The sequence below is a fragment of the Macrobrachium rosenbergii genome, chromosome 44 (genome assembly GCF_040412425.1).
Source record: "Macrobrachium rosenbergii isolate ZJJX-2024 chromosome 44, ASM4041242v1, whole genome shotgun sequence".
NCBI lineage: Eukaryota > Metazoa > Arthropoda > Malacostraca > Decapoda > Palaemonidae > Macrobrachium > Macrobrachium rosenbergii.
The window spans coordinates 18750603-18775034 of NC_089784.1; the positions used below are offsets into that span (position 1 = coordinate 18750603).

Below are 24432 nucleotides of genomic sequence, written 5' to 3' on the forward strand. Positions count from 1 at the left end.
TGTTAAGAACTACCTTCCTTGGTTTCTATTACTTCTCCAACTCAATGATTGTGCAGATACAGTGGGTAGGTAAGAGGCTTCATCTTACCAGCCCATTGGAGCTTTGAAAATGTCAATGGTGATGTCCAAGACAGGGATCTTCCTATTCTTCTCAAACCTGATCCTCTTCCCTGGAGTGCTGAACCTCTTGGGCCCATTTGCAAGGAGTGCAAGATGCTTGCCCATTCAAGTTCACAAGAAAATACAATGGATAATGGCAGAATGAGAGTGAGTCACAGAGCAGGTGAAGAGAGACAGGTAACAGGGTATGTGAAAGAATAGGTAACTAGAGTCAATCACACTTAATTACCATCCAAAAAAGAAGCCAAAATCTTTTAAGTTACAAAAATATATACTGTAACTGGCAGAGTTTCTACCACTTTCTTTTTCTGCACTGGCAAAGTAAGGAAAGGAAATAAATTAATTTAATTTATTTAAAAGCTTTTGGACAACAAGATAAGCAGAATTTGGTGAGATGTGTTCAACATCATTGACACAAAAGGTTTGGGAATTAACTGATGAGGGCATGGTTCCACTTGTGCAAGCACAGAACTAATGCCACTTTTCTTTTGTCTACTAAACTTACGTCTAAAGTGTCTGGCTCACTAGAAAATCATGTATGTGGGCTAATCATACATAATGAGTTTAATGGGAAACACTTTAATTCATAATAGCTCACAAAATTTTAAAAAGTAATGTTACATTCCCTATAAACTGCAGAAACCAAGGTTGGAAAGTACAAAAGGATTATTGAGCCAAATCTTTTCTGTGGAAGTGAAGTGTGGATGTTGGATGCAAATGAAGAAAAAACGATTGAAATTGTAGAGATGAATTGTTTATATTGTGGCATACGAAGAACTGAAAAGATGAGAGATGTATACTTATGTAGGAGTGGTAAAAGGGTTAGCATAGATGAAAATATGGGTCAGAGTGATTCGAAATGGTTCAGTCGCATGGAAACATGGGTTAACCAAGAGTCTAAAATTCATTAGTGTTTGGAGGAAGGAGGAGAAGTGTGATAGATGAACTGTATAAGAAAGGAGGGGCCTCAAGATCCAGAAGCAAAAGATTGCATGTAAGATTGAGGTAGATGATGCAGTGTGTGATAAGGGTTTGTAGTACTGTTGATTAGACTACTGGACTGTGAAGGTTGACAAAATGGCTTATGTGGTGGAAGTTTTCTGCACTGGGGTTCATCTATAATTACATGCATTAAGCATGAATGAGGCAGTGATAGTTCTCTTTTTTTTTCCAGACACCATCTGCTAATAGGAAAAATGGTTTAATATTGAAAAAATATATGTCACTTTCTTTTCTACTAGGTATACTCTCTCCAGACTCTCTGACTGGTAAAGAAACGAGTTTGTGATTGAAAGCATCTGATACTAGAGACAAGACTTCCCTGGTAGGAAACGTCTTAATTTAGTCGTTTTAATTCACTAGTTTAATGTTGTAACTCTCTTTCCTACCCACAATCAGGTAGGCAGTCCCCGAGTTACGATGGTCTCGACTTGAGTCGATCCAATCTTACAACACTTTTCAAAAATATTCATAAAAAATTCGTCTCCAACTTAAGGTAAAAACCCAAAGTTAAGGTGGTCTCGAAGTTAAGGCTCCCTCATGTAAATAAGTAAGTGTTGCCATCCTTACCACAGGATCAAAGGTAAGGCTTTCATCACTTTTTTTTCGTTTTTATAAATTTTTTAAAGTTAAGATCCAACTTAAGTCGCCGCCTCAGGAACGGATCTCCATCGTAACTCAGGGACTGCCTGTATTAGGTACTACAGTACATAGTTAACAGTAAGCAATATACAAGTGATCTTCAAAGAATTCTACTTACGTCCACATAATAGTTTGTAACTAAATCTTCGGCCAACTTTCTTTTCCAATAATTTTGTAATGCATTATGAACCTTGGTTATGATATCACACTGCTGGAAAAAAAAAAAACTTATTAAACTTTAAAAAATTAGTTTTGTTTAACTGGATGACTGTTATCAAAAACATAAATTCTCATGTACACTTAAATCTATTATGTCATTAATGATTGATGAATGCACTTCTACTTCATCTTGACTTTAAATACCCAATCCAGTCACTAATACTTCCAAATAACTTACCTTTTTCAGAGCAAAACCTGTCTTGCATAAATTAGACATATGTAAATTCCGCCTCTCTGGAAAGAAATGTGTGAGGGACTTAGAAGACTTATTTACTGAAAATACAGTACGTAGTTCCTTTGCCACAGTTACAATACCGAACCACAATTCTGTTCCAAGTGAAGCATAAAGCAATTGCTTAAGATGATCTAACCTTTATGTATGAAATGAGATGATGTATCTTTGTGCTTCTTCAGTTGATTGCCTACAACAGCACCTCTGAAAAAAATAAAATATTTCAATTTTTATAAACTGATTTTTCTCCCACTACTGTATAAACCCAGAACTTTTACACAGCTCCTGTAGTTGATGTGAATCCCCATAATCCAGTGCCAGATGAAACAATGGAGCAACAGCTCTGATTTTCTATGGAGGCTGGCATACACTGCATATATATAAAATTGGCTCCCCAAGGTAACAGTGAAAAAAGCATGTCTTGTGCTGTCTAAATAACTTGTGACAAGAGAGTTGTATCACGAGGAGGATAATAACCGTAAAAGTAATGGGCCTGTGCTGCAAAAATTAATTTTCTAAAAAATTCGGTTTGTTCCTCAACAAATCCATTACTTCCAAAAAGCCTAATTAACAACTCGGGATGAAGACACCAAAGCTGAAAAAACCCAGAGACCATTAAGTGTCCTGAAGGGACAAAGGGGAACTAATGGGGAAAGTGTCATGAATTCATTATTTCAAGGAACAACAGAGGGTCAGGTAAAGGACTGTAACCCTGTTTCTAAATAGGATGATATATATTGTATATCAGTATCTGAAACAGACGGAGGTAAACTTAGTAAATCTATGCCAGATCCATGCCTAAGAGATGATTAATGTTGATGAGGAAATCCCACTACTCCAGTCTCCATTGAGGTAGGAAGTACCTTGCCATGACACCCCTAACTAGAATGTACCTGGCTGACAGCTCAGTGACATGGAACAACCCATTAAAGCATCTAAATCACCAGCAACAGAAAGAGAGGATTCCCTTTCTTCTCCTAGTGACTGATTTATATCACTACAGTGGTACTGTTGCTCATCAGCACTATAGACTGCAGGTAATGGAAGCTGATGGTCAGACGGTCCATGAGCACCGATTAGACCAACGCTGCTCACTTTGCAGAACTGATGAACAGCTGCATTTCACTCGTGAAAGGCCACAGTGAGGCTGAAAGAAAATTGTGCAGGCACTCAAGATGCCAAGGACACTGGTGGCAAAATCACAGAAACAGGAAGAAGACACTGAGATGCCAGAATCAAGATGTGACAACAATGAAGCCATCAGAAGTAAAAGCATTAACCTGCATATCTACATGGCCTGAGCTTAAAAACACCCATGTTGTACATACACTAATAATAAAGGCAGGATGAAAAAGAAATTAATTAAGTAAAAATAGGATGACTGACAAAGGACGAAAAAGGCACAAAGCAATCTAGAACAATCCAAGTCTGGTAAGACTGAGCTGCTAACTAACTGACAGATGAACAGAACGTGAGCCATCTAGCCACTGGGGACCTTAGTTCCCAGATGCACAAGTGTTAACCTAACAAGATCAATATGACATTTTTATAATAAAATAAAGTTTTATATATACTTATTACATCACTATACATTTCAAGCTATTAGGGCAGCTTAAATTCAAAATTCGCGTTAGCTCTTCAGTTGTTTAGTGAAGGTGACCAGTACCGCCCACTAATGAGAATACTAGGAGCGACTTAGCAGACAACCTCATTGTGTCATTGTGTTTGTTTGTGCACTTATGCCCAAGCCGGGGAGGAGGGAGGGCTCCGATTTTGTAATTACTTGGTAAATATATATAAATATTATTTTATTATAAAAACGTCATTTTTATATAAGAAACTTACCAAGTAATTGCATAGCTGAATCCCACACTAACAGGAGGTGGGATACATGGAGATATTCTACTCCAAAACATTAAGACATGTACTGCGCTGAATTTCAAATAGAAAAGCTGCTAGCATTGAAGACAATGCTTTGTTGTTCCTGAGCAGTCAAGAGAGCTACTGTAGGAGAATTCTGCCTCTGGTTGGTGCTCATCTTAACCTGTAGTAGCGTGGCTAACAAATTATCAGTGGAAGTTTTGAAGCGAAGGAGTTATCCAAAGGCTAGCAAAACTTCAAAAAGTGGCCCTTCCCTGGGAGCAGTAACACACAAAAAAAAAAAAAACAGACAACACTGTCACCTACACTGAAATAAAAACCACAACCCATCCACTGAGAGTGGTGGGTGCCCCAGGTACATTGTAGCACCCTGGCTCCTCAAAAATTGACACCTCACCAAGGTGAAGAGATAGTAGGAGAAAATCCTAAGCTCCATTTTGGTGTTACCATGACAATCACTAATAATGATTACAAGGTACTGCAAAATATTCAGAACGATCACACATCAAGAAGGTCAATTGCAGAATGAAAGTAAGGGACATCTTGTGCCTGAGTGGTATCAGAAATATGGTCTATTAGGATGAAGGACAATGCTTTCTTAGATAGAGGGCAAAAAGAGTCCATGCCACAACACTATAGATTATGGATGGCCCTCTGCTCTACCGATCCTGCTCTAATAATACCTGAAAACTCCAACTGGATAGAGAGCTCTCTATTCTTCCTCAGATCCAAGGATGAGGGGAGAGTTGGAGCCACACGATCGGGAGCTGGCGCCAAGCTGTAGTTGGAGCCAGCCAAGCTGGCTGCCAGGTGAGCTAGACGATTGGAAGCTGGCGCCAAGATGTAGTTGGAGCCAGCCATGCTGGCTGCCAGGTGAGCTAGATGCTTGGGAGCTGGTGGAGTGCTCCTAGGAGCTCGGAGCAAGAGCTGAGCCAGGCAAGCTGGAATTCAGGTGAGGTAAGAGCTCGGGAGCTGTTGGGCGTTCCTGGGCGCCAGTCTGTAATTGGCGCCAAACGAGCTGGATGCCAGGTGAGCTAGTCACTCAGGAGCTGGCGGGAGCTCCTAGGTGCTCGGAACATGTGCCAGGCAGTAGCTGATGCCAGGCAAGCTGGAAGACAGGCAAGCTTCTGGGTGACTGGAGCCCTGTTCCCGGCTGTCAAGAATGTCTTCTCTTCCATAAGTTCTTAAAGGAGAAAGAGCAGGTCCAGGTCTTGGTAGGGCCTCACTCATGGCTAAACTTCCAAGGGTAAATGAACATACTGCGTTACTGAGTTCATAGCTCGATAGTCCTTAATGATGGAATATGAGACATTCTAGATTTTCTCAGAAAAGAGGCAATCCGCACTTTGGGTCACAGATGTCTCAGAAGAAGGAACAAGGAGTCTGAGATGCCATAAACGGAAATCATTCACAGTCTGATAGTCAAGTCTAGAAGACTGACGTCTGGATCCAGCTATAGCCTCCTCTGTAGTACGTCTTGAAAAAACCTTATGTTGTGACAAGCTTCCAAGCAGTGTGAAGTCCGTCCAGGTAAGAGCGAGCCACCCTTGGTGGCATCTCTTCTAAGTAAGGCTGACTGAAAGATATGGATTGAGGAAGGAGTCATGGAGAGTCCACCAACCACCATGGCAGATTCAGAAATCATTATATCATAGGTCAGAATGGGGCTATGAGGGTCATTATAACATTGTGATGAGCCTGAAAATGGTTCAGCACTTTCTTGATTATGCTGAAGGGCGGAAAGACGTAGGGGTCCAAGATAGACCAAACTTGAAGCATAGTGTCTGCTGCCCATGCTAGAGGGATTGAGACTGGAGAACACAAGAGAAGAAGACGAAGGTTCCTTAAGGTGGCAAAAAGGTCCAAAGTCAATCTGACCCATAGAATCCACAGAACCCGACAGACCAGGGGATTCAGGGTCGACTGAGAGGTAAGAACAGGCTTCTGACGGCTCAGGTCGTCCCCAAGAACTTAGACTGAAAAAATTGAGAGACTAGAAAACTCAACTGATTGTCCACAGTAAAAGCTCTCTTGCTGTTTGGTGGAGAGAACATGAGCGAGACAGCCTCCTTACTAATGTAATAAGGTTAGGACTGTGGTCTTGTCTAAATGAATTACCACAGTCTAGGAGTGAAGTCTACAAAGCACTGAAGCCCTAAACAAATCGCTTCAGCTCTCTGACAAAGATGTGCAGGCTTTGTTCTTCCGGGGACACAATCCGGAAACTTCCTGGTTCCTCGAGCGGGCTCCCCAACCTAAATGAAGGAGCTGAGCAGAAGACTAAGTCTAGTATCCAAGGAGGAACTTTCCTTTTGAAGACTAAGTTTGGACAGCCACCACTGCATGTCTGACTTAAATTCGGGCCTATAGGAAAAAACAACAGCATCCGGCTATATTACCCCATCCCAGTTGGTCTTGTGTTCAACACCTTCGAGTTTTCCTTTGAAGGGAAACAAGGATGTCAGATGTCCTGGGAAATATGGACATATTCAGGAAACTGATGTTCATGGTGAGAAAATGAAGTCAACTGTAAAAGAAAGGATTCTAGAGAAGACTTATGCTGTAGAGGCCGAAGCCTAGATCCCTGAAATGGAAGAATGGACGACTAGACTGTCTGGCTTGTCTCTGTCCTAAACTTCATTCTCTAACTGACGAGAGAAAGGGAGCTGTGGGCTATGCAGACTCGTACCCGATTCTGCAGACTGCAAGCAACAAAGCGAACTTGCATATCATCGTGCAGACTCGCGGACAACTGAGCAGACTACTTGCCGACCCTGCTGATTCTTGACAGCCATGTGGACAGCAGGACATCCATGTGGGATCGACTCTTATTGGACTTGCTTGAGAAATCCATAAGACACAAAAAAAAAAAAACCTGGTCACAGGATAACAGGAGACATGTCCAAAACCAGGTGTGACAAATTTTCCTGCAGTCCGATGCAATACTGTAAACAAAATAATAGTCCACGAGCAGGAGCTATGCTTTCCAGCAGAGCTAGCTTTCAGCAGTGGAACCTAGTCCTGGCTAAATAGTGCCGGGAGCTCTGGCACAGATGTCGGGAGTTCGGGAATTGGTGCCAAGAGCTCAGAAGTTGATTCCAGGCGTTCAGGAATGGGCACCGCTAAGAAGCGCTGGACCGAGAGGGATCAAGGCATTTTCTCTTCTTGATTGGAGCCCAAGTAAGGTCTTCCATGGAAGATGGACTGAAGAAGAGACATGAAAACCACAGCAGAAAGGCTGTGAGAGAGGCTGGGCTCCTTACTGCTTGACAGAAATGGAGAAGGGCGTCATGTGTATCTCCAGCGGCCGTGAAGAACTAAAAACTTTATGGTGTTTACTGCCTGTGCCGTAATTCTCAGAATTGGATGAAAACTTAAGGAAGAATTGCAAAACCCTCCTATCAGCCTGTCTAACTTGAAAATATCTCAGTGGACAACAGAGTCCCCACCAGACTCATCCACTAATGTTCCAAGTGAGAAAGAAGGGGCTAGAAATTAGCAGAGCATCTGAAAGTAACTTGATTCTCTTGCAGATGAAAAGCCAAAAAAATTCAGAGATTTGGGACTGACATCCAAAAAGTTGACTCTTGCGATGGAGACTGTATTGAGGAAGAGGTAATGTAGGCTGATTGCGACTGTGTGGTTCTCACAGAAGTAAAGGAGCACTAGAGCTCTCTATCTGAGCTTCCAAAGAAATGTGGAAATCTCTAAAAACCATCTCAACTGTCGTTGTCCGCACATGACAGGACTAAGGAAAACCGAAACAAAGCTTCTTGGTAACACTTGGGAGTCCTCTACCTACTTAGCCAGTGCTTCTGTGTCAATTAAGAAAAACCTTTACTTCAAAATCTTGACAAAATCTACGACAAGGAGGTATGATTCCGTCGAAACACCTGAGGGGGGAAGGACAAAAGAGGCTTTTCTTGCTCCCTTTTCAACATAAGTCAAACTCCCAAATCCCTGAGAGACATCTTGAGGATGGAGAAAATGCCAGAGGTGAGTGCTTTCTTCAACAAGCTCATAAATTTGGAACACAAAAGTCCAACTGCAACAGAAAGTACTTTGAGACAATAATTGTTGCTAAAAGGGAAGTAGTGCTGACTCGCCTTGTAGTTTTTAGGCGAGGATGGGACAGACTGAAGAGAGACAAAAATGCTTGTGAGCAGGTTGTATAGTCTGATGCTGAAGAGGTGGCGCCTGGTGCCTGGACTGTGGTGCAGGATGCCTGACAGCTGGCACCAAACGGACAGGTGGATGAGCAGATACAGATGGATGCTCAGACACTACTGGGAGCTCAGAATAGCTAGAAAAAACGTCATCGGCACTTCTAGTCCACACTATTGGGTGCTCGGACACTTCAGCAGCTGAAATGAGCCTTTCCAGTGGTTGAGAATCACTAAAAAAAACCCATCGGCACCTCTACTCCACCCTACTGGGCATTCAGACACTTCAGCAGCTGAAATGAACCTTTTCAGTGGCAGATAATTACTAGAAAAAATGCCATCGGTGCCTCTGGTCCACACTGGAAAGCACATTCCTATGGATGCCTTTCCAATGGCTGTCCACCGAGAAATGGGGGACTGGCAACAGCCTCAACTGAGGGGCAAATACCTGAGGGACACCCAACCGACCTCCCTTGGACTTCCAGTATGCCTCCTCCCAGGTTTGGGGAGTCTGACAGGGACCTTTGTCTAGGAGCCTTGGTGGGATGAGCACTTGCCTCCTCCACTGCATAACACTTCACTATTACAAGGTTAATATCTGCTAACCATGACACAAGACTGGCAAAGGCGCGGGAAGGAAGCGAAGGAGCCAGGCAAGGGAGTAAGTGGATAAAATAAAAAAAAGGGCTAATAGCAGGGGATAAAAACTGGATGCGGGGAGAACGGGCACCAACTAGTAGTTCAAAAGCTAAGAGCTCAGCAGATGGCGAGTGCTACTGGGCACTTGAAGCAGATTTTTGGCTGCAAAATCATCCTTAAAACCCCATCACAACCAACAACAAAGTACAATTTCTCTCCTAACTACATTCTGTCCTTACACTTTTCAGTTCTCTGCAAAGGAAAGTGTGATAGGATGTTTAATTAATTCCTATCAACATTATCTAAGACCTGCAGATGTGCGTTTCATTACCGAAAATATCAGTCCAGTAACGAACGCAATGTTTACCTTATTACACTACTCAATAAAGGAGAGTTAATCAAATAATTGCAAATTCACTTGAATAGCAAAAATATGAACTTGAATCAGATCTTAAAAGTAACCAAACAATAAAATACTGATCCTGATAGGTTGTAAGTTCGAAGGCTAACGAAATCAGCGACAATACTTTACCGAAATCTGGTTATATAACTGGTAAATAGTGAAAAAAAAAAAACTGCTGCAAAGATCTGTTGTTTACATCGAGACCAGCAGAAACACAATGAGGTCGGCTAAGTCGTTCCTAGTATTGCCGTTAGTGGGCAGTGCTGGTCACCTACACTAAACAATTGAAGCACTAGCGCGAATTTTGAATTTAAGCTGCCACGATAGTTTGAAACTAATAGTTATGTAGGCTAATTACTTGGTAAGTTACTTATATAAAAAGATCTTTTCATTTTAAAGTGGACTGGGTGTCTTTTTTTTAAGTTACAATTACAGTATTGGCTATGTTAAAAGTAATGGTTTTATAATGGAATAAATTAAATACTTTAATTTTCTCATTATGTTGGATGTTTAGTCTAATACTGTACTCAAAAACATATTCCAGATGTTTGAGAGCACCTTCATTTACAACTAAGTGCTATTACAAAATTGCTAGTTACTCTTTTATATGAATTAGTTAATTTACAACAGAACAACATTACTGTATTTAAAAAGAAACTACAATTTAAGTTTAATTATTTAGCAGTATTGATACACTTCACATTACTCTCTCAAAAAACTACATAAATGAATAGATACGTACAAGATAAAAGTTGAAGCTAGTCCTAACTTTGTTACAGCAGTAGATGGAATAAAAGTCATAATTCTGGATGCCAAGAAGATACGATGTCTAGATGTGTATCCAGCAAAACACTACATACCCAAAATACTGTATAATCTGATAATCTGTAAAGAAAAAGGATGAAATGGTACTAGCAACTAACATTACCAAATACAGTTTAGTGGAGTTCAATACGCTGTTAAAAATATGATAATGAAAACAACGCTACCACTATAACAGCAACAATTAACAAAAGAAAGCATGCAGTACTGTAAGCCATTTTATATTCTAAGAAGTAGGCATATAATTTAAACAGGTAAACAGATACAGTATAAGCTAATACCATTACTAAAATAATTTTTTCACTCCACATCTCTTATCTGATTTGTCTTTATTCTAAACACAGGAAGAGTTGCATAGTATTTTTACGGTTATTGCTATCAATATGCAATTACTGTACCGCATACCAATGAATATTCTTACATAGTATAAAATTTTGTACATGATACATATTTATAATGATTTATTAAAGCGTATGACTCGTTAGAAAACATTTGGATGTCTGCTTCTGCCAGAGATTTATCTCTTTTAGGTATAGTGGTTCATGGTGGTAGATTTTTGTTTCCTAATACAGGCAGTCCTCACTTATCAGTGGCATCAGTTAATGGTGTTTCGGTTTTATGACGCTTGGCTAACAACGTTGTTAACCAGATTTTTGGCGACGGTAAGCAATTTTTGGCGTTGGTAAGCAGTTAACAGCGCAGTTAAGCCGTTTACTGGTGCTTACAACATCATCAATGCCATTTATTACTACAATTACTGTGATGATTCGTTTAATGATGATTTTCAGTTATCGGCGCCTGGCCTGTTAACTAGGGACTGCCTGTAGCAGCAGTTATTACTTGGACCATTGACGGATGGTCTCTTGTTTGTCACTTTTTCTCTGTTTACCTATTTATTAATTTATTTTTCTTTTTTATTAAGTGGGATCTCTTCTTTCTGTATCTCCCTTTACTTCCGCTTGCTTCTTGCTAATGAACACCATATTCTTTGGAAGCTAGAATTTCAAGTAAATGGCCCCCGTGGGCTTGTTCCATATGAATAGGTTTCATCTACTGAATAATAATATTAATAACATTACACGAAAAGTGAAACTGTCACAGCATTACATTAACTAGAACAACTAGAGCATTCACCAAAAAAAAAAAAAAATCACACTTTAGTTCAACAGAATTCTCAAGTCAGGTTAGGAAGGTAAGATCTGGTTAGGTCAAGACATGGCATTCTAGGAATGGCTAGGTTTGCTTTCATCGCGGGAACTTGTGTCTGTCGTGCTCAACTGGCCCGAAGCCTACTGTCAGTATCACTGCCACCAGCCCACCACCACCGAACAGAACGATCTGCTTAGACATCCACTCTATTCAGATTCTACGGATTTGGCTACAGCCTCACGGGATAATCTAGGCTAGGCTGCAAACTTACATTTAGTTCTAGCTTACGACAGACTAATCATGTAACCTAACTCAATGAAATCTTTGCTCTTTACCTTATAAACCGATAAACTCCACGTAAAAACATGGATATCTTCAGCCAAATGAAAAAAATATTCGCAATCAACTTCCATGTAACATTTCAAAGTTATGCAGCTCACGCTCTGCGGATGTGTGCGAGAATCAGCGTCACTGTAAGCACGTAGACATCTAATCTTCTTTTTAAAAATGTTGAAACCAACTCCAAGAAGACTATTTCAGTTGCATGTTTTCATTATAAGACTAACTACACGAATAATAATCGCACACAATATACATATACACATAAAATAAAAGTATAATAGCTCACAGTTTTGGCATCGTACCACATTCTTCTAGTAGATAACTTGGGACACATATGAAAGTGTCCCTTGTTTATATTATATCAGCTGATTCTTACGCAGGCGCATAACAATAACAAACATTGTTGCCAACTTTTTCTGGAAAAAAATAAAAGCGCATTTGAGCAATAGAAGGAAATTCCACTTCAATAATTACGGTGACAGTACACAAAACTAACTTTCCCCATATGATTACATTTGTTTTATTAACGTATAGTATTTTAGGATCCACACAAACGTGTAGTTCACATGATTTTCAGTGCCGTAAATAATTAATTTCAATGTGAAATTCTGGTTTTGTAGTCGATACATTCCACAACGAGAATTTACATTGTTAATTGCCCAGACATCTAAAAAGTCCTTGAAAGATTGCTTATAAGGCCACAAGTATGGTTGAAAAGTAAGGTCCTGTCCCTGAATTCTTTCTTTACTCCTTAATCAAGTGTGTTCAACGAGGATCGTACAAGTTTGTGAGAGGACGTTCTTACAATTAAAAGGTGTAGACTACATAAAAATTCTGAATATTTTTAATTCTTTCTCACTAAATTGCTTCATGGTACTGTACCTCGCAGCACACTCAACAAATGCCGTTGCGGGCCGGGTTTTGAAAACTGGGTGCAAAGCTTAAAATACAATCATCATTTATTCTGAATTCCATTTTCCTTGGAATTAAATCATATAACTTTTTTAGTAAATAATTCAGGCAAACCATTGCTGTGACTGTTACTATAGTCTAATCTTGGGATCTATAATTATTTCTTTTAAGGCCACGTTTCTCTTGTGATTATGTCCTGTTTTCACTATATTTCATATTTGATCTGATGGTGTTCATCATTTAGTACTCAAATGTTCCTCACTGTTTTTGTTATGTTTTCTGCATTTTTTTTATTGTTTTGAGACATATTTTACATAATTTATCGTCAACCTTTTTCTGGTTATCTGTCGCTTGATGTCCTTCATTATGTTACTTATTTTGGTTATGACTTCAGTACTGTTCATCGCCATATAAAGCTGCGAGTCATCTACGAAAATGTAAACGATGCTGCATGATTTTTTTTCACAGGCCATGATAATATATACTAAATAATGCCGAGTCTATAACATTTTCTTGAGGTACTCCTCTTAGAAAGATTTTTGATACTGCTTCAATTCTAGATTATTTTTACTTTTAACGAGTTAGCCTTTATTAATGATCGCAGGCAGGTATTCCTCATACCCTCCCATGTATTGAGTTTACCATCATTTTATATATAGATTATTTTATTGATCTTCAAGAACCTCGGGTTCCCCACGAGAAATATTCGGCCTTGCATGGCCTTGCATGTTGTGAGTCAGAACTTGCAGGCGAATCTAAAACTGCTTGTTTACTATAATCTGTAAGGGTTTTGTTAGTGTTTGTAAATGTTTAAGGTTATCTTACCAATGAGATTTCTAGCAGATGAATAAATGTTACCAAATTGTATTTGCCTTTTTTTTTCTGTAGTCCTGCTCAGTGCACACTAAGCACTATTGTTCTCGACCTTGACCTTCAGTCTTGCTACCTTGCAATGGACTTCGGGTGCACCGATTTGGTACTTGGTAGCACTGCATCAACAATGGCGACCGTTCTCAGTGCGCAACTTACACAAGTAGCTTCACGGTTTTGTGCTAAGTCTCGTTTTGGGGTATTTACAGCTCTCAGTCGAGCCATGTCAATAAAGGTCAGTGTTTGAAATATATGTGTTTTGCGGTATGAAGTTTAGCAGACCGTCCTGAATGCACTTTTAAGTGTACTATAAAAGGTTATACTGTTGTAGCGAAGGATAAACGAATCCCAATATGTAGGCACCACCGGTTAGAGTAATGTACCGTCGTTTGAATGTACTAAGTCTGGTTAGGTTGTCATTATTGTTACTCGAAAAGAGAAAATATATGAACAAACGTTTAGGACTATTAACTGATTGTAGAGCTTCAACAACACAACCTAGATAGCCAAGAATGTGTGGGTTAGGCCTATAGGCTGGCGCCACTGTAGTTGACTGCATCCCAGTCAGTGTACGCAAATTACTGCATCCCAGTGAGTGTACGCAAATGCCAAATTAAATTCCTGATGGTGTATTTGTACAACAGCTGGCAAATTTGATGTTCATTTCTTTTCCAAATGCTTGGATAATTCTTTTCAGCAACCACTGACAAATATGGTGACCAAGAACCCTAGGGAAATTTTCTTTTATGAGAGAGAATAGAAACGAGTAAAACTCAGGGATGTCCATTAAAAGAACATAGCCTGTCTTATCTAACCTGACCTTGCCTATTTTGGTATATCTTACCTGAGAGGGTGTTCCCCTCTCTCCTAGGTCTTCTAACTTAACCTGTCTCTAGAGGTGTGGGTTTTCAGTGGGACTCCCCATTATTATCACACAGGTAAAAAATCATTTTCGACATCGAGTTCACTTCTGTTGTGCTCACACGCATTCTTCCTGGGTTAGAAGGCCCTTCAATTCTGGTACATCATTCACGCCATCCATGCATCCCCTTCAGGGACTTCCTTTCTTGTTCTCTCCTTGCGCTAATGAATTATCCACTCTGATCTCCAGCCTATATCTTAGCCTACATTATTTTCCCATTACCAAACGTTTTGAAACTGGCCCATCTTTTCACTTACTTTTTCCAGAGGTCACCAGCTGCCATGTACAGTATCAGGAAAAGTGAGCCATCTGTGATTAGTGTTGTAGGTGAGTTCTATTGCAGATCAAAACTTTATTTTCAGCAGATTGCAGACTTTTTCATCTACCTTCATCAGTACAAGCTTAGGTCGTCTCTGCAGTGAAAGGCTATCAGTCTGCATTGAACTAGGTTGTTTGACAGAAGGGGTGAATCTGCCCCTCCTTGGTCATGTTATTCATGCTTATAAGGAACTTTGAGTAGACTTGCCTACCTCAGGAGTTTTGGCATCCAGAGCAGGATGCGACATTTTCTGCAGCCTAACTCTGGTATTATTTAAGCCTTTGGAGGAGGCCTCTGAAAAAGATGTCACTCTCAAGGCCACCTTTACCTCATTTTACCTAGGGATATCACTTAAGTCCTTGAATACCTTCTCCTTATGGCCTTTGTAGGCTGCTTAACAGGTGAAGTCTCCTAAGCTGCTTTTTGACAGGAAGGCATAACGCTCAAGGAACATGAAGGACATAAGACTGGAGATTGAATAGGTGAGCGACCGACTTCTCTCTCTCTCTCTCCCTTCGCCCATTCTTTCCTTCATCTGCAAGGCACCAGTCAGGCCTAGTACATGCTAGATTGGGTCATGGTGCAGGTGAACTTCACAATGAAGTATTCTCTCCCAAAGCTATGGCTCACAAGGTAGTAGTCCCCTTGCTCTTTGTATTTTTATTAGCAGGTGGGGGAGGTCGTAAAGCTGTCATCTGAACTCATTACTTTATGAATGACTAAACATGTTGTTAGCTACCTTTTGGTAACGATTCCCCGAATTTTCTTGGACTGTGTCCAGATACGTGTTCCTGTCGTCAATTAACTACCCATTTACCAAGTTTGATTGTTTCCAGTTCCCACTGAGGAATACTTATATTGAAGACTATGATTCGAATACTTAGGGATATGAATTACTTCCTAAAAACAATGTATTTTATTGCACTCTGAAAAAAAATTCATTTGTACAGTCTGTGAAATGTCTGCTGATTGTAAAAAATCAATGGATTTTGTATCTTGTAAAAAAAATCAATGCATTTTGACTTGATGTAGAGTACATATATCAATAGATATCTTCACTTTCTCAGTAGTAGGCAGCGTGTATGTTTTTGTGTTTATATTCTTATCCTGTCACTTTTATTGATACTCAAATATGCATTTCTACAGCAGACAGCTCTCTCTGACGAATTTTTTCATTGTTTATTGTAAGTTGACTAGAGGATGTACTTATAATTATTATTTACTGAATAATATTTCCTCTTTTATACAGTATTGCAGTTCTGTATAATGTATTTGCATTTGTGTAAAGTGATGTTCTTGCCCATGAAACTTTTGTGAGTTATAATTTATCCTTTTATGTTTACTGCATTTTTCTAGGTTGGAGATGAGATTCCTAGTGTGGATGTGTATGAAGAGACCCCTGCCAATGCTGTCAACCTTCGGGATGTGTCAGCAGGACGCAAAATCTTAATATTTGCTGTACCTGGAGCCTTCACTCCTGGATGTTCAAAGGTATATCTCTAGATTTCTTTAGATTCCTAACATTGTAAATCACAGTAGCTTTTGAGTTGGGCTAATATTAGGGATGTCACATATTTCCTTTCCTATTTGCTTACGTAAGTGGCCAAATTAAATTGTAATATAATTTATGTATCATACTAATTTCAACAGTAAAATACAGTGAGGGAGTTTATTTTCCAACTCCATCAATAGGCCTTGTTATTACCCAACATATTTTAGAGACCAAGGACACTACTGTTGTTGTTATGCATATGCTCTAAATGATTGACAAGATAGTTGAAAACAAGTCAGGGGAAGTTGCCAGTTTATGTTTGCCATTGCTTCTAGTTTCAAAATCCTTTATTTCTTGTCAAAAGCATTTGTAGTCATGAATTTCATTGTGAGGATCAAGATTAATAAATAGCAAATGACTATATCTACAGTACTTTGAAATAATTTTTTTTCATTGTCATTTATATCATGAAAATACACTACTAATGAATATTGTTAAACTTATACTGCACTAAACTACAAATACATGTGGTGACTGCACTAAACTACAAATACATGTGGTGGTAATAGGTTGGTACTGAATTACTGTACAGTACTTCTTTTCATTCTGTGCTGCTAACTGGTATAAGATATATTGTATATGTTGGTAACATTCTTTCAGACTCACCTACCTGGGTACATTAAACAAGCAGATGAACTGAAATCCAAAGGCATCACTGAAATAGTTTGTGTTTCTGTTAATGATCCCTTTGTCATGACTGCATGGGGTGAAAATCACAAAGTATCTAATAAGGTAAGAATATGTCTTTGATGCTTGCATTCATTGTAAACAGGCATTATATTTGTTCCTACAAGAATACAGACCACCTTCTGTAATTTAGTAGTCTTGAAAGGTTTGTTGAAGCATGGTATTGAGATAGTAAATTAATGGCAGGGTATTGCCAACTCATTTGCTATAACCAAGTTTTTTTCTTTTTATGTTCATCCTGTGCAGACATCTTGTCCATTCTCACTGACCCTTGTATTGAACCATATTTTAAGTATTTTCTTTCTTGATTTGTTTGTCATTGTGTACTTACTATGATTGTTTTTTCAGGATAAAGGTAAGGGAACATTTGAACAACGTACATTGTCTGTAGGTCCTCACTGTCACTGTTCCTCTTGCAGGGGTAGGTTTTGTTACTAAGCTTCAGTGACAGGTACCAGGAATACTTGTATGTAAGACTGGCTGGTATACCTGGAAAAATAAAAATTATGTTTAAAATTTGCTACATCTTTATAGCACAGTAGATGGTATAGCACATAGATGGTAGTTTTATATATAGGATATTTGATGTCCCTGTCTCCAGACAGGACCCCTTTCTGATCACACTCATAAAGTTTCCCTGATACTGGTAACAAGAAGCTAAAGTAACTAAGTATAAGTTAAGTATATCTTAGTTTAACCAGACCACTGAGCTGATTAACAGCTCTCCTAGGGCTGGCCCGAAGGATTAGATTTATTTTTACGTGGCTAAGAACCAATTGGTTACCTAGCAACGGGACCTACAGCTTACTGTGGAATCCGAACCACACATTATAGCGAGAAATGAATTTCTATCACCAGAAACAAATTCCTCGTTCGTCACTGGCCGGTCGGAGATTCGAACTCGTGACCAACAGAGTGGTAGCTGAGAACGGAACCCGCTCACCCAGGCTAAAGTAACTGCCAGTGTGGATAGCTTATTGCCCTAATCATTGCTGGTTTGTCCACAACAGCTTTATTTGTATAGTCACAGTCGTATTGTCTGTCAGACATTAAGTAGTCCTATGCCTGCACCACCTGGATCCTCTGGTATGTTTCAGATACCTGCCTTAACTTGACATAATGCGTGCAGTTAACAGTTCTGCTCAGTGTTCATCAGAAGTTTACATAACACCAAGATCAGGGTACCAGTGCTCATTACTGATTTTATAATTTTTCCTCATATAATCATCCTGTAATTTGACAATTTATTTTAGTATAGAGTGAAATTAAGTGATAAAAAGAGAGAATTCTTCCTTTAGTTCAGAGATTTGGCTGTCTGTTTGTAATTAACCATTTAGTTGTAGTGTGTTCGTTTTTCAGCTTTTGGTATTTTATTATTGATGGCTTAGAATGTTTCATATTACCACTTTAATGGATAACTAAGTCACAGTTCTAGACTGATACAAAAGATTTGTTCCTATTGGATGAAGAATTTAAGAAAGATAGCAATGCAACTACAGGCAAGGAGATGCAGAGAACCACTTTGAGTACATCTATAGTGTACCTCATGAAGCTGTCTCCTTTGTGCAGTGTGTTATTGGCCAGAGTAGTGTGTTGATAGATTTTCCCATTGAGACTTTTGCTTTCTGTTCTCCCCTTGGTGCTTCACAATCTAGAGGGTTCTGTAGGGCGTTCAGCAGGAAGTCTAGACTGCTGTTAAACATTCACCATTAATGAAGTACCAGGCACATGGCTCATGGACATCCCCTGCTCACTTATCAACCAGTTTGCATACCCCCATTGCCCCATATCTTGCAATGCGTGTCCAGGCTTTGAAGCTCCTTTTGGAGTCCCAAGAGTAGCTGATGGCCCCTCTTCTGCTCCTTCTGTTCTTCTGTCACCTCACCTAACTTTTCATCCTTCTCAGACCATTGAAGGGAAAGAGAGGACTTTTTTCTTTTCTTGACAGGTCCTGCTGGACCAACCATTGGCAAACTCTAGCTTGAAGAGGGGTAAGTGTCAACACTCAGATTTACAGGACCAGTACGCTGGGAGGGCCAACAGTTTAGATCATAAGGATTCTTGTGACCAGTTGACTGCTAGGTCCTCTCCACAGAAAAGATCCAACTTTGATTTAATCCCGCTTTTCTGTGCTCATGAGGCAGTGTGGAGGGATTCTACACCACCTTTGACCCAGGATCATCCAAGCTGTAATTTGTTCTCATTCACCCATGCTTGGTAATCAGTCCAAGCCCATTCAGTCTGGTCATTGTTCAGCATGGTGTGCAAGTATGGTCATGCTGGCCTATCTAGTCCAGTCACTGTCCGCATACTATACTGTACTGGCCCAGTTTTCCAAAGCCATCATTCCAGTCGGTGTTCCCCACAGTGTGTACCTCCAGTTACTTTACGCCTGCAACTTGTCCTTGTATGCTTGGGCTAATCTCTGTTCATCACAATGTTGCCCATGCTTTGGACTTGTCCTAGTCTTACTGGAATAATTGTTATATGCTCTTGTCACAGTTCCTTACTGGGCGACTTGCTCATACCCAGTTGCCCATTCTTAGCGCTGATCTTACCCCTATTGGACTGGTTACCAGTGAGCACTGTTGCATTAGTACAGGTGACTGCTTTCTTATCTTACTCATAAGTGCGGACAGTTCTGGGTTCTACTGCAGTGCTTCATCACTGAGGTGTTAAGTCAACTTCCATATCTTCAGACCATGCCTCACTGTTCGTGTTCTCAGGCATAGGTACATGACCCTAAATTCAGTACAGCGCACAAACTGTACGTTTGGCATGTTTTCTCCCTCTGCTTGGATAGAAGGGTCTTTCCAGTCTGCTGAGAACTGCAGAATCAGAGAGCTTTCTATTCTTGCAATCAACATCCAGCTAAATTAGGTAATTTTTTTTTTTTACTCTTGAGCATAATGGTGTTGGAAAAGCCTCATGTCCAGATTATCACCACATCTTACCAATCAAGTGGACAGTGAGGCCCACCCAGGAACAATACTTTTGTGTTGGCTGTCCTGGTCCCCTTTTGTCCATGGAATGCTGAAGGAGGTTAATTTCGATTATCAAGCTGGGAATTTTAGGCCAAAGGCCTAGCACTGGGTAATTCTCATTTCCAGCCATTTGCAGAAGCTTCTCTCTCTCCTTGACATGTCTGAGGAAGTACTACAACCTTTTCAGCATGCTTCCCTGCCCTACTGTTTTGTCCCAGCTGTCCAAACTATTCTAGAAGTGAAACTGTTTTTCATAAGTCACTGGCCAGGTGTGTATGCATTAACCCACCAGAGTTCAGGAAATGGTTCTTCTGTATTTTCAAAGTCTTTGTCTGTGTTTGTCATAGTGGAGATCAGTATACCATTTAAAAAAATGTGGTTTGTTATAGAGAAAATCAGCATTTCATAGAAAAAAAAATGTGGTTTGTTATGGAGAAAATCAGTATTTCAAAATTTTTTTTTATTTTACCCACAGATACGAATGTTGGCTGATACCAATGCAGAGTTCACAAAATCCCTTGGGCTGGAACAAGACTTAGCAGTTCTTGGTGGACTGAGATCAAAGCGATATTCTATGATTGTTGAAGATGGCAAGGTGACACAGTTGAATGTGGAACCTGATGGAAAGGGTCTGACCTGTTCATTAGCTGAAAACATGCTTGCAAAGCTGTAAAAGTTGATGCTAATATCATTTAGAAAGACAGTAAGTTTACTGATGGTACATAGGTACCCATGATATTACTTTAGATTTTCAGGGTATGCATATATGATTTAGGAATTACTTGTGTCTTATAGTACTATAGCTGGTCTGTAACAAATTTCATTGTTGTTATTTCAGCTCCATTTATAGAATGTCTGCTGGCTCAGTTAAATACAGGCAACCCTCACCATTGATAGGTTCATGATTTGTCAGGTGTAAACCATTAAATAGTGACACTATTGATAACTTTCATTTTTAAAGAAAATTATATATCGATGTACAGGCAGAAGTGAGAGACATGTAAAAGTCACTGTTTTATAACTTGTAATGCTTTGCTTGTCAAATAAAGGATAAGAGAATATTTAAGTGTAAAGAATACATGCTGGAATGTTAGTGTAGTAATAACTAATTTGGCATGAGTAAGATTGTTTAACATGAAAACAGGGAAAATTATAAACTTAAGGTGTAGCTACTCTGTACTACTAAAAAAAAAGAAAAATAAATCCACTTGCTTATTGACCAGCATTTGCTGGTCAAAGGTTTCAGCATGCTTCTCATAGCTACTTTGTTCCAGGCAATGCTTACAAAACTTTGACCAATCAGTGCTCTACAGATCATAAAATTATAAACTGACGATCAGAAATGAAAAGGTGACATGTCTAGTCGCTGGGGAATCCAGTAAAAGACAAATAGACATATTCAAATAGACATATTGCAAGAGAGCATGGTACAATCTCATTTATTTTGGGTTTACAGTGATACAAATCTATCCACTGCAATTCAGAAAAGAAAAGAAGCAAAGTAGTAATGTTTGCAGGTCTAGTTCATAAAGATAAATAAAATAGAGCACATTACCCATTGATAGGGAACAAATAAAAGATCCAACTAATTTTTATTTGAAAAAGCTTGTAGGGTAGGGTTGGTGAATTCCAGAATTAAGCTTTTGAGAAATTGCTGCCAATATTTTTTCTTTTTGATGAAGTTTCTTTGAGGATATATACTATACTAGTTTTTAACAACAATGATTTAACACTGACTGGTATTTAGCAATACCATCACATTCCCTCTCACCTAAAGCTATCTAAGTTTAAAAAACACCTCAATGCGTCACTCGCCTTGCAGCAGAATGTATATTTCTCAACTCCCATTAATTCATTATCCCATGTATCCTGCACCCTTCTTCATCACTGTAGTGCTTTATTTCAAAATCTCTTGCATTATCATTTGTAAACAATTTGTATCAAGTCACTGCTGTTATCAACTTTACCTGTAGCTAAACTGTTAACTGTCACTTTTATCTTCCCTACTGAAAAAAAATTGCATTGTGCAGTATCTTCTACACCTTTAATTATGCTGATAGTGAGGGAAAGACAAAGTCAGTGTGCATAATATTCTACACACCAAATTATGTTGACAAAGATGAAAATGAATCTGTCCAGTGTTGTAAATATCATTATTATAATCTGTACTGTGTTGTATTATTTTTATCGGATAACCAGGTGGGAAAAGCCCTACAGAAACGTGAAAGACAGCAGCCAATATAGCTTAAGCCACAGGAATGCTGCAAAGAACCTTTAATACTCTCACAAGTTTAGTTTACTATTGAGGGCTTACTAGAAGCATAGCCCCCTACTCAGGTTGCCATTATGTCATTAACACATGAACTTCTCTTTTAAAGCTCAAATTCCTGACCTTATGCATAATTAGTACTATGCAATGTATTAGAGTTGGACCAGACATGAACACACGAATATTATAATGTAGTTTAACAAGACCACTGAATTACATTTTGACTCCTAGGGCTCTCCTAAGTAGTGTAGTTTCAAATAAGAAAAAGAAGTCAGAGCAAGGTAAAGTTGAAAATTTGAGATCTTAAGTTGAGACTAGAGGAATGAAAAGTTAAAAAAAAAAATACATTTGGGAGTTGGGGATGTTTCAAACTTTTGCAGTGCTATACAGTGCACTTCTCAAAGCACTCTGAGGAAAGTACTGGTAACCCCTGTTGGGAGTGCTTGGAATGGGAATGTAAATAACTATCTGCTTAATATTTTTCTTTCCCTGCTGAATTCGGCAGCTCAGTGAGAGTAGAAATGAGAAAAAGTAGTCGGGTAAAGCTATTTCTCTCTCTCTCTCTCTCTCTCTAATCCACATTGAATCTAAAGCCTTCTCACTAACAGAAAATAATTTGTATTAAATTGACTACCAATAAAATGTTTAAATGTAAGTAGAAATAAGTTTTATGTACAGTATTTTACTTAACAAAAGTTTTCACAGGATTTCTAAAGTTTAGTAACTATATGATATGTGAGAATTTGAAATAAATTGCTACAAAATTCGTGTTTCATTTGAATGCAACAAGCAGATCAAATAGACAGTTGCTAAATTGCTTGTCAAGAGGGCTTTGTGCTCCAAACTGGTAGCCTTCACATTATAATCTTTTGAAAATATTTTACAGTGCAAATTACCATACCTTTTTTTTTTTTTTTTTTATCTTATAATTCCTTTTTCCTACTGATTTTTTAAACATCAAGAAGTTGGTAAGCCATATCTCCTTGTTAGATAAAACCAAATACTGGTATACATGTTTGTATTAACATCTGCAAAAGCAAATGCCTTACCTTGCCCCCAGATGTAATGACAAGTAATCCATGTTATGTGGCTAGTGATTGAGAAAATTCAAAATTAGCTTACAACAATTAATTTTGCTTTGGTGCAACTATATTTTTAGTCCAAAAATAAATCTCTAATGATTAATTTAGATGATTTTTGCTTCCAATTCTCTGTTGAGAATACACTGTACAAGTTAACTAAAAGACCTGGGTTAAGATCTGAATACATATGAATACTTGGGATGGAAGTTGGGTGGCAAACCTCTTTGCCTATAAAACTCTGGTGCCCAACATGATTGAATGAGGGTGAAATGTGTGTAAATTTTCCTCCCCTAATACCAGTATCCTTGGCAAGGACTGATGCTGAAGAAGGCATGCATCTCCTAAATTGACAAGTTAGCGGTTCTTGGAAGTATCTGGATGAACTTCCATTAAAGTACCCCATGATCCCAACCCCTTGACAAGGGTAGGGGTGGGGGCTTAGGGATCCACTGCAGTAGAGTATGCTCATTTATGCCTGCTCTCTCCACTCTGGATTCAACCAAACATTGGGACCTTTAAGTCTTTTACTACTCCTCCTATTGATTTTCCCCTTCTCTTCTTCCTCTCGTTGACAACCTTCGCAAGGCATTGAATTATGGACACCACTGGTCTTGTAACTTTGAAGGAGGGTCGAGCTGGACAGCATGCCACTCCACCCGTAGAGCTAGAGTACCCGACGTGGTTGAACGAGGAGAAATTTTTATTTCTGGGTCCGATCTTTATGGCACTGAGGGTAGGTTACAACTTCTGGCACAGATATGGACTATTCTAAAAATCAAACAAATTCTAAGGGGTTGGGAACTGATCAGGCTCACAATCAGTCCCCATATTTTTTTGGCCTTTCTGACTTACCTAGTTCAGAGACCACGATCCAGACTACTTCCCCAGAAATCTCCTCATCCCTATCCTCTTTTACCATGTCACCTGTCATCTCAGGACTTGATGCCCCACGCTCCTTTTCCACCAGTTCATCTCTGGTGACTACTTTACAATCGTATGAACCACAGTGTCCTACCATGAAACAATGGGCCACTACAGCACCTCTTCCTCAAAAAATTTTCTTAAGGCTTCAAAAACATCCTCTTCTACCCACATTACAATGTCCTCCATTACCCACCCAGCTCTTATGTCAACCCTCTTTGGACACTAGAAGTGGGACAAATATTTCATCATCCCCCGCCAACCACTCCTTACATGAACAATACATCCAAACGGCCTTTGCTT

The 24432-nt window shown here is 39.3% G+C and overlaps 2 protein-coding genes across 20 annotated transcripts in view; one reads left to right on the plus strand and one right to left on the minus strand.

Moving 5' to 3' along the window:
* The window catches only part of LOC136829379 (protein SERAC1-like), a 63805-nt gene extending 51777 nt beyond the window's left edge, over nucleotides 1-12028 (minus strand). For 4 of the 19 annotated variants that reach the window (XM_067087836.1, XM_067087843.1, XM_067087832.1 and 1 more), the window contains exons 1-5: nucleotides 11898-12017; nucleotides 10041-10183; nucleotides 2352-2416; nucleotides 2159-2214; nucleotides 1880-1972 (exon numbers count right to left, since the gene is read on the minus strand). In XM_067087836.1, coding sequence (XP_066943937.1) covers nucleotides 1880-1972; nucleotides 2159-2214; nucleotides 2352-2416; nucleotides 10041-10099 — 273 coding nt within the window. In that variant the 5' untranslated portion in view covers nucleotides 10100-10183; nucleotides 11898-12017. Of the gene's footprint in view, nucleotides 1-1879; nucleotides 1973-2158; nucleotides 2215-2351; nucleotides 2417-10040; nucleotides 10184-11604; nucleotides 11794-11897 lie in introns of those variants that run through there. The other 15 variants (XM_067087835.1, XM_067087842.1, XM_067087831.1 and 12 more) reach the window with 8 other exon arrangements.
* Nucleotides 12029-13463: 1435 nt separating this feature from the next.
* Prx5 (Peroxiredoxin 5) lies at nucleotides 13464-22890 on the plus strand. The gene is made up of 4 exons (XM_067087858.1): nucleotides 13464-13628; nucleotides 15991-16125; nucleotides 16787-16918; nucleotides 20333-22890. The coding sequence occupies exons 1-4, from the start codon at nucleotides 13476-13478 to the stop codon at nucleotides 20528-20530; spliced, it is 618 nt and encodes a 205-aa protein (XP_066943959.1). The 5' UTR covers nucleotides 13464-13475; the 3' UTR covers nucleotides 20531-22890.
* The last annotated feature ends 1542 nt before the right edge of the window (nucleotides 22891-24432 follow it).

Bases quoted from the DNA above. Each gene is read 5' to 3' on its own strand.
- Prx5 (XM_067087858.1), top strand. From the start codon at position 13,476: ATGGACTTCGGGTGCACCGATTTGGTACTTGGTAGCACTGCATCAACA. The intron at 16,126-16,786 runs GTATATCTCTAG...ACATTCTTTCAG, and splicing joins TCACTCCTGGATGTTCAAAG to ACTCACCTACCTGGGTACAT. The intron at 16,919-20,332 runs GTAAGAATATGT...TTTTACCCACAG, and splicing joins ATCACAAAGTATCTAATAAG to ATACGAATGTTGGCTGATAC.